We start from the raw sequence: 9,314 nt of genomic DNA, 5'->3' as shown, positions 1-9,314 counted from the left end.
CCGTGGCTTCAGATGTCATCGCTCACTGCCGTCGCCCTGAGTTGGGTCTGCTTGCTGGGCTGTCCAAGGCACGCACTTTTCCTCGTCTGACGTTTTGCATTTGTGCACAAAACCTGTAAGGATTTTCTGGTTTACAAATTGCACTCATGTTCCTTCCTGACTATCTCAGAAGAAAATATTTTGGAATAAACAGCACAACGTAATAGGAACCAACTGCTCTGTTCCCAGTGATGTCAGTTCAGGTTCCTGATTTGCAGGCTTCATTTTGGCCAAACTTAGGATACTGTTGCTGACACCTCAGAAGTCTTCAGTCATCTGTCCCACCTCAGGTAAGTTTCCGTCTTGACATCAGTGGGCCCGTGACCCCATGTCGACACCCACCTCTTGCTCCTCGGCTGCATCCCCACGTGGGCTCGTTTTCGGTTTCCAAAATGCTGCCCTGCTTCTCAAAGGTCAAGTGAAATGCCGCCATAAAGGCAGATCTGAAGGGGCGCCTGGGTGGCTCAGTCGGTGAAGCGTCTGCCTTCGGCTCGGGTCATCACCTCAGGGTCCTGGGATCGAGCCCCGCATCGGGCTCCCTGCTCGCGGCGAGTCTGCTGCTGCTTCTGCCCCTCCCCCCACTCGCGTTCTCTTTCTCAAAAAAAAATCTGAAGAAAAAGGCGGATCTGGAGACGGTGCAGAGGCAGCTGCACGACCCCTTGGGGGGGGACCTGCCACCTCCACCTTCAGGTGTGTGGGTCCCAGGGCCCAGGGCTCAGGCTCAGGGTGGGACGCCTGTGTGGCCCTTGCCTTCTTGGGCCGCCTTCCCACCTGAGGCCAGAGGTGTGCTGCCTGTTGCTGTGCTTTGAGAAGTTGGCACAGCCCCTGGCTCACTCGTCAGAACTCTCTCGAGAGTGGTGCGTGGCTGGTGCTGGTGGAAAGCCGTTTGTGTAGCTCACCGTCCTGGGTCCGGGCCTTGGCCCCTGGTGGGTGGACGCCCGGCCAAGCCGTCAGCCCTGGGAACACAAAATACCGCGGGAAAGAGCTTTCTGCCGCTGCAACCGTTCCAGCGGGTCTGGGGCTGCTGTCTGTTGCGCAGCACGGATCGTCTTCTCGAAAACATTCGCAATCAGTACTTTGAGGAATCAGTAAAATAAAATCTTTATTTTGCAGTTATTTCCAAAGTGACAGAGAAATGGATCAAATGCCCCAATTAGTTGCACTGATTGCAGAAAATGTTCATAACCACTTCATAAAAACCGTAGCTTCTCCTAAGTTAACAGAATATTTGGGATGGACATATCACATCTAAATAGTTTAATCCGTAAGCATAAAGGATTAACAACCAGAGGCAAAGACCGAAGAGGACGCCCGGCTGTCCGATCACCATCCAGCCACCTCCCTCACCTGCCAAGGTGCGGCTGAGTGTTGGGAAAGGCCCAACAGCGTCAGAGGTGCAGGACTCTGGACTGAGAAACTGGTTACCAAAGCAGGAACCCAGATGAGAATCTTTAGTGGACAAATACTTAAGTGATAAGAGAGTCTTAAGAAAGGGGAAAAATGTACGACAAGAAGTTCTGGATGGAAGCCCTGGCGGCCCCTCCTCAGAGCCTTGAGGGGCTCGTGTGGCCAACTGTGGTCACGACCAAAGATGCCCGTGTGGACTGACCGTGGTCCCCGCAGACGGCACGCGTGAGGCCTCGTCCTGGAAGACCAGGTAGAAAACCCCAAGAAAGAAATGAGGCCCATCTGCTCGGAACAATGCCCTTTTCCATCCCGGGGCCGGAAGTACGGACTGAAATGCCACATTTTAGATATTTTAGATATTCTTCGTCCTTTTTCACTGTCGTCCTGGAGAAGTGCGGTGTAACCGCAGTGCAGCCTGTGGAGGGAAGACAGGGAAGGAGCCGTGTCCTTGGCAGCACCCACGGGAGCCACAGGGGGACTGAGGAGAGCGGGGCCTCCAGGCGGCCCTCAGGAGCGGGAGATCTTGTCCGGAGGCATGAACCCCGTGTCCCCGAGGGTCCTGAGCGCCACTCGGCCATCTGGCCGGACCACCAGGTGGGTGATGCTGCCATTGTTGAGAGACAGGCGGAGCCAGCCTTCTGGAGGAAACTGCAGTGCCCTGGAAGGAGAAAGAACAATGTAGAACAGGGGGCTCTGTCACCAAAACGGGCTGGGGTCAGGGCAACGCTAACAGCCCCCAACCTCAGTTAAGGTCTCGGAGCAGACTTTCTTGGGGCTGGGTCTCCTGTTTTCAAGCAGGGGGGTTCTCAGAAAGGAGCTGCTGGGCTGATGCCATCCCATCAAATCAAATAAGGGGCATGGTGACGGCCCAGCCCCTCTTTGGGTCAGGGGATCGACCCAACTCAAGATGGGCACGTGAGTCAGAAATCCATGGCTTCTTACAAGTGCATGTGATTGAACTTCCAGTGTAACCAAAAGGGGGCAGGGGCAGTGCCACGGATCCGCTCCTGACCCATTCTCCCCTAGGAACAGGGTGGTGTAATCCACAACCCCAGGGCCTTTCCTTGCTCTCACACTTCCTAGGCGCAGTATTTGCTGAAAAGCCCAGTATCATCACGGCCTCCGCAAGTCATCAGACGTCCTTCATGCCCTAAATCTCTACATGGACGAGGGGCATCCCCGTGGCTCACCCTGCAGCCTTGGCAACAACTACCTTCATGCTGCTTTTTCAAGTCTTCTCCATGTCTCCCTCACAATTTCCAGAATGCCCTCCCGTATCGTGACAGGGATGCTCTGGCTCCCTCTAGCCCTTTATGGCACACAAGTCACCTCTACTCCAAGTCCCCGAATACTTCTGGTGTTTTCAGCATTGGGGTCACTTCTAGTGGCTGCTCAGGTCAGCCTGTCCCAGGGTGTGTTCTAACATGGGGTTTCCACGGAGCAGAGATACCCAGAGCAGCTATCAGGGAAGAGTATGTGCTGAGCAGAGGAGCTCTGAGACTGTGCCTTCTGGGAGCGCTTTAGTTTGGAGGGTGTGGGGCGCCGTCTGAGGCCCACCCCTCTTTCCCACCTGGCCTGGAGCCCTGTGAGCAAGCTAAGAAGCCTGGCTCCTGGCATCCCTGTGCCCCCTGCCTTGGATGTCCTGGGCTTCTCAACAGAGGCCGTGCATGTGACACTGGAGGGGAAACGGCCCCCCTCCGCCCCGCCCCCCAGCCCTGACGACAGGCCCAAGGGTCAAGCACGGTGAGCAGGGACCCTGAGCCTGGATTTGGAGAGTTCCACAGGCCACCCAGCGGGCTGTGTCCTGTCCGACACCCCTGCCAGGCACCGTCACACGACAAGAGGAAATCCCTCAGCTGTTAAAACGCCTGACACACACTTTCTAATGGATCGAGAGGGTGGCTGGGGTTCCAGTTATTTCACGTTTTGCACTAAGTGAGCTTTGGTCAAACACATAAGCACCCAGCTGGCCTAACTGCCTCCAGGGCCCACTGGCCCGTGGCTGCACCTCAGGGCAGGTGTCACTCAGCTGGCTCTGGAAGCTGCATTAGTGCCAGGAAGTGAGGCAGGTCCAGAGGACACAGGACACAGGAGCCTCCTCCTGGGGGCCCAACAGCCAGAGCAGCAACGTGACCAACATGGTGACGGGTTATAACCCACAGTGCCAAATACAGACCCGTGAGTCCATAATCCTACAAATAAATGAACGGAGAGTAAGAGTGAGTGCTTATAGAAGAATTTCAATTAACAAATGAGGACAGAATGAGGGAAAGGCAAAACCATCATTAGGCAAGCGCCCCCACAGTATCTGTCGTGGCAAGACCCACCGACAGGGGCTAAATTCAGTTGGCATAAATTGGAGGGAGAGAGGATTTGCGCGGTCTCCCAAGACGCTTACCAATCACCAAGGGGGAAAACACAATTGTACAGTGTGAGATGTCCAGCACACAATGCCTTAACCAAGTGACCACGTAGGCATCACCCAGAACGTGCCACTGACTTGGGGCACCCCAACCCGCCTGGACTGCATCGGTGCTGCTCCCGCCGACAATGTGTAATCATGAGAAACTCCAAGCTGACAATCTACCAGAAGGCTGGCTAGGGCCTCCTGGAAAGATGAGCCGGCAGAGGCTGGCAGGAGGGAAGGTGGGCCAGGGAGCCATGTGTCACCCCTCACCGGCACACAATGTAGCGGATGACGTTGGCGTGGCAGATGAAGATCTCGTAACTGTCCTCCTGCTGCTTGGCATCTGCCCGGTGGATGTAGTTCCGGAAGGCAGCCTCGATCCGCGCTCCATCTTCATAATACTGCTGGGGGCAGGGTAAGGAACCTTAAGTATGGAGGCAGCATGCAGGCCACGGGTGGAGGGGTATGGGCAGAGTGGGCCAACGGGAGCGGGGTGGGGGATGCTCCCCGGGGGAGTAGGGGTTTTACCACAGCCTCTGGCTTCCAGTGGGACACAGGTGGGTCGGGCTCGATGGGGGCGCCTTCTCTTAGCAGGTCTGTGCTGACCTTGCAGACACCTGTGGGAGAAGCAATGACTCAGTGCTGCCCCTTCAGGAGAAGCTGCCCAGGGCCCTCTGCCGTTCTCAATCCTGCTGCCCAGGGACCTGGGGATGCCCGGCACTCACCTGGCAGGTGTTTGCTGATGATATCAGTGGTTTCTATTGCACGAGTCATGGACGAATGGACAATTTTATTAAACTTCAACCCCAAGCTTGCAAGTCGGAGCCCAGTTAGTTCAGCCTGTTCACGACCTTGAAAATGAAAAACACCGGAGAATTACATGTTGCTGGAGTTCCTCTTTTGTTTACTTCACAAATACTCCAGTCGTTACCAAGTACCATCAGGGCTGGGGGACAAGGTGGGCAGGCCCTCCTGGGGCTTGGGCCTAACTGGGCGGCCAGGCATTCAACAGGTAAAATCAACGAGATAATGCAGTTAGTTACCTTCAGCCCTGTACAGAAGAAGTGTTAAACAGTGCCCAAGGCTGAGGGTCACTGAAGTGTGGTAGGCTCCTGTTACTACTTCTGGGTCCTTCGTGCCACTTTTACTCAATTTTGTCCAAAGACTGAGTTTCAGAGTGCCGCTGTCCCACCAGTTGTGGAATCATCAGAGACACCAACACGTAAAGACCCAACGGCCTCAGCATTACTAAGTATAGACTGCGTGCAAACACAGGTCTTTTTTCTCAAATATGTATCTTAGAATCTGGCTGAAAATGCCCTCAGCGAGTCCGTTTCAGCTGCACGCAGCAGCACCCTGGACGGGGCCTCCCTGCTCACGCGGCACAGCAGGCGGAAGGACAGGCTGCTAAACCCTTTACACCATCTGGGTTTTTTAGTGCGTGGACAGATGGGTCATATCCTGTCTGACAAAGAAATCTTTACAAACTTAACCTCTATCTCAGACCACCCCGTGCTTCCTCTCCTAGGAATTCCTTCCACAGACGTGCTTGCACGCCGGCACAAAGACCACGGCGGACATGCATGCCCAGCAGTGCCGCGCACGACGGCAGGACTCGGCGACAGGCAGCACTTCTGCCAGGGGCACGTGAGAGCCGCTATCACTCAATCTCGTCTGTTTACCATTGTGAAGCCGACTTTAAACAGATCTGCAGGTGCTGAACAGAAGGATCTCCGGCAACAGGTGAGGTTGAGCCAAACAGGGTGTACACGGTACGCCACTTGCTGAGCATGAGCACAGAACACCTCTGCTGTGCTTTGGATCTGATCACCTGCGAGATCCACCATATATATTTTTTTAAAGTTGAGGATGTTTTCAATGCCCGTCTTGTGTCAGTGAGGCCGATGATCACCGTTAATGACAATTCTTGAATCTAGGCCAAGCCCCTGACATAGGTCCAAAGGGGCCCAGCGCCACCGGGATGGGTGTCAATTGGGGCTTGAGCCCCAGCACGTACCCAGGGGCGTCAGAGTGCGGTCCTTTTCCAGGGAGGCATCCACATGGTACTGGGAGTGCCTGATGAGGAAGATGTGTCGCGTGGCCTTGGCTTTGCAGTGGTCCAGCCTGGACGCCAGTTCTTCTTCTCCGGAGTCCAGGTTCCTCTTCCGCAGGTTGACCAGGGACAGTGGTTCTCGCCTAATGTTGAAATAGGAGAGGTGTGTCCTTGTGATCCCCACTCACAAGTCAGCCTTGAGTATTTCTGACAAGACAGTATTTCCATCTTGGGAAAGCGCAGGGACAAGACAATGCCCTTTGCACTCTGCTCTCTGCTGCTGGCCCGAGAGCCCATCCTCTTGGAGCACATCTCATTTACTGCACAGAGCTCAGTGCCTGGCCTGTTGTGGGTGATCAAACGGAGAAGCGAAGCCCTCGTGCAGCTTGTATTCTAGTGAGAAGACTGATTAAAACAGCCAGGTGATAAGTGATGTGCGGAAAACGAAACCGGGTAACAGGAAGGGGCAGCTGGGGGAGTGCCCACAAGGCCAGTGTGGCCTCGCTGACGCAGAGCCTGTAACTGTGCTGTCCAACACTAGCCACTGGCCATGTGGCTACTTAAACTCAAAATAATGAAAATTAAACAAAATATTACTCCATTTCCCCGGTCACACTAAGCACATTTGAAATGTCTATTGGATGGCACTACTGGAAGGTTGAGGAGGAGCTGAGGGAGCAGTGGGGGGTGAGGGCGGGGGGGGGGGGCACCAACAGCCACATGCTGAGAAACGGCCAAATCTTATGAAGACAGGCATGTCTGGTGGCTCCCAGAACTGAAATTAATAAAAGCTAATGGTCTGTGGTATGGGCAGAGCTAGGAAAAGAGTGTGCTCAGCTGGGACAAAGTGGTGACAGGATAAGTTTTGAGGGGAGCAGTGGCAACTCAGGGGTCCTGCTGGGCGAACCTGGGGTGCCCTAATACAAACAGGCTGAGATGCCACACTGGAGCCCAGGGCTGGGCCAGAGAAGACATCTGGGCACTACAGACACAGATACTGAAAGCCCAGACTGGACAAGGTTCTCCAGGAAGAGGCTGGACATTTCACCAGATGAGGCTCTGGAACTTTCCAGCACAGACAGCCTCCCCCTTCATAAACCTAGACTTGGTGAGCAAATACAGCGTGTCAGCTTCAACCAATAAAGCTAGAGTCCAGTGCTGCTTCCAATAAGTCCTTTAATCTCACAGTGAATGTTTCCTTAAAAAAAACTGAGAAATTCAGAAGACTGTACTGACGTTTGAAAAAGAGAGTATGACCCTGGTCGAATCATGAGAAAAACAGACAAATCCCAATTGATGGGCATACTATAAAATTCCTGATTACCACTCCTCAAAACTGTCATCAGTTTTGATGTCAAGGTCATCAAAACAAGGAAGTCTGAGAAACTGTCACACCCAAGAGAAGCCTGAGGACACATGACTAATTGTCAGGTGGGATCCTGGAAGAGACAACAGACAATAGCTGAAAACTGAGGAAATCTCAAAAAAGCATGAATGTCAGTCAATAATAACATACAGATATTAGTCCACTGATTGTGACGAATACACCATACTAGCATTACAAGATGTTAGTAGAGTAAATCATAGGTAGAGTATATAAGAACTCTTATCTGTCCAATTTTTGTATAAATCTAAAACAGTTCTAAGATTTTTTTTTTTTTTTAATTAAAGATTTAAAACAAAGAATACCAGGGGCGCCTGGGTGGCTCAGATGGTTAAGCGTCTGCCTTCGGCTCAGGTCATGATCCCGGTGTCCTGGGATTGAGCCCAGGGATCGGGGTCCCTGCTCAGCGGGAGCCTGCTTCTCCCTCTCTCTCTACTGTGCCCCCTGCTTGTGTTCTCTCTCTGTCAAATAAATAAATACATCTTAAAAACCAAAACCAAACCCAAAGAATACCTATGAAGTTCCTGATACAACTAGGCTGCCAGTAAATACTAGTTCTGTGCCCCTCATTCAGAGTAAAGTAGGAAGGACGAGCTGGGATCGGATAAACCACTCCACAGGGCCACTCCCAGACTCCAGAGCAGCGCCGTCCAACAGAAACACAACACCAGCAACATATGTACTTTAAAATTTCCAAGAAGCCACATTTAAAAACTAGAAAGGAACAGGTGAAATTTCAAAAGTTCACTTTATTTAATCCAACGTATCAACAATACTATCACTGCAACACATAAACAACATAAAAAATCTGCACTGCTTTGGTTTTTAGATTTAAATTCATTAACATCAAATAACACTAAAAATGTTTCCTGATCACAGGTGCCACTTTCCAAGTGCTCAGTAAGCACATGTGGCTTGTGGCCACGCACTGACCCAAGACCTGGAGCTTCCGTTCCTATTCAAGAGGTCTAGCCATGCCCTTGCCCATCTTCCCTGCGAAGAGGTTCCTTTCAAGACCAGGCCATCACCCTCGGGCCCCACATCCACCCTTCTTCTCTCAGCTGTTAGGCAAAGATGGGCTCAGCACGCCATCATCCAATCCGAGCGCTCCCAAGTTGAGCGAGGGAAACCAGGCTGACAGCCTACAGGCAGGTCCGACCCTCTACCCGGGCCTGAAAGCGACCACCTCGGACCGCCCCGCGTGGCAGGCACTGTCCCAGGCACCACTGTCCTCCTTCCTCCAAACGACCCTCTGGGACAGGCGAGGCGGCCGGGGCTCGGAAGAGGGGTCGAGGGCGCCCCCGATCACAGCCAGCCTCGCGGCCACATCCGGAAGAGAAATCCGCCCGCGAGCCTGCCCCTCCTGCCCCTCTGCGGAACCGACCACACCGGACCGAAAGGAACGCCAGGGGCCCGGGAGGGTCCCCACCGCCCGACAGTCGGCGCGCCCGACGCCACCCGCGGGCCCCGCACCTGTCCCAGTTGGGGTCCCAGACGCCCGGCCCGGGGCGAGCGGCCCCCGCCCACGCCGGCGCCTCGACCACACGCGGCTCAGCGTCCCCGCCCGCGCGGGGCTTCCCCACTGCCACGGCCGAGAAGAGCACGGCGGCCGAGCCTCCGGCCAGGCCGCAAGCCGCCAGCTGCAGCGCCTGTCGGAACGCCATGCCCGCCCGTCCCGCGCCAGCCCCGCGCAGGCGCTCAGGGGTGGACGGCGCGCCGCGAGGGACACGATTCCCCAGGTGTCCGCTTCCGGCCGGCGGGCAGCGCGGGGACGGAAGTCCCGCCCCCGGGGCCAGTGGGCCGCGGGGCGGGGAACGCCCCGGCCGGTCGCAGACAGTTTCCGGGAACGCAGTGGGAGAGGCGTGGTGGGCGACGGGTCTTGTGCTGAAGGCCCCGGTGCAAGTCAGTCCTGGTTTCCAGCGGCGAGCGTTGGCGCGGCGCCACCCGTTTGCTCCGCGCTGCCCGTGTGGAGCCGCCTTCCGGGGCACAACGGGAGCGTCTGAGCCAGCGGCGGGGCGTGTGTG

The 9,314-nt window shown here is 54.9% G+C and overlaps 1 protein-coding gene and 1 long non-coding RNA gene across 3 annotated transcripts in view; one reads left to right on the top strand and one right to left on the bottom strand.

The window, feature by feature from the left end:
* Positions 1 to 1,124: 1,124 nt before the first annotated feature.
* On the bottom strand, positions 1,125 to 9,002 carry PGAM5 (PGAM family member 5, mitochondrial serine/threonine protein phosphatase). 2 transcript variants are annotated; one of them, XM_006745732.3, is made up of 6 exons: positions 8,764 to 9,002; positions 5,871 to 6,049; positions 4,579 to 4,704; positions 4,382 to 4,470; positions 4,124 to 4,254; positions 1,125 to 2,104 (listed from the first exon to the last, which is right to left on the bottom strand). In XM_006745732.3, exons 1-6 carry the CDS (start codon positions 8,952 to 8,954, stop codon positions 1,954 to 1,956), a joined length of 867 nt encoding a protein of 288 aa, XP_006745795.1. In that variant the 5' UTR covers positions 8,955 to 9,002; the 3' UTR covers positions 1,125 to 1,953. The 2 variants fall into 2 exon arrangements, with proteins under 2 accessions (XP_006745795.1, XP_006745794.1); XM_006745731.3 differs by having other exon boundaries at positions 4,124 to 4,257; positions 8,764 to 9,001.
* Positions 9,003 to 9,059: 57 nt separating this feature from the next.
* LOC145716882 (uncharacterized) overlaps positions 9,060 to 9,314 on the top strand; it is a 10,344-nt gene continuing 10,089 nt past the window's right edge. Inside the window, exon 1 of the long non-coding RNA XR_014139839.1 lies at positions 9,060 to 9,192. This is a non-coding gene — a long non-coding RNA (uncharacterized LOC145716882). The remainder of the gene's footprint in view (positions 9,193 to 9,314) is intronic.

This window comes from Leptonychotes weddellii, chromosome 13 (genome assembly GCF_054177405.1).
Source record: "Leptonychotes weddellii isolate Sample4059 chromosome 13, ASM5417740v2, whole genome shotgun sequence".
Lineage (NCBI taxonomy): Eukaryota > Metazoa > Chordata > Mammalia > Carnivora > Phocidae > Leptonychotes > Leptonychotes weddellii.
Note: the sequence above shows the minus strand (reverse complement) of the source record. Positions and strands in the feature narration are given on the sequence as shown.

What these genes read in the sequence shown, in the direction of transcription:
- PGAM5 (XM_006745731.3), bottom strand. Translation starts at nt 8,954, where the DNA reads ATGGCGTTCCGACAGGCGCTGCAGCTGGCGGCTTGCGGCCTGGCCGGA. An exon ending in TGGGACCCCAACTGGGACAG is followed by an intron (nt 6,050 to 8,763) that starts GTGCGGGGCCCG and finishes TTTCAACATTAG; the next exon opens with GCGAGAACCACTGTCCCTGG. An exon ending in CCGCACTCTGACGCCCCTGG is followed by an intron (nt 4,705 to 5,870) that starts GTACGTGCTGGG and finishes TTCATTTTCAAG; the next exon opens with GTCGTGAACAGGCTGAACTA.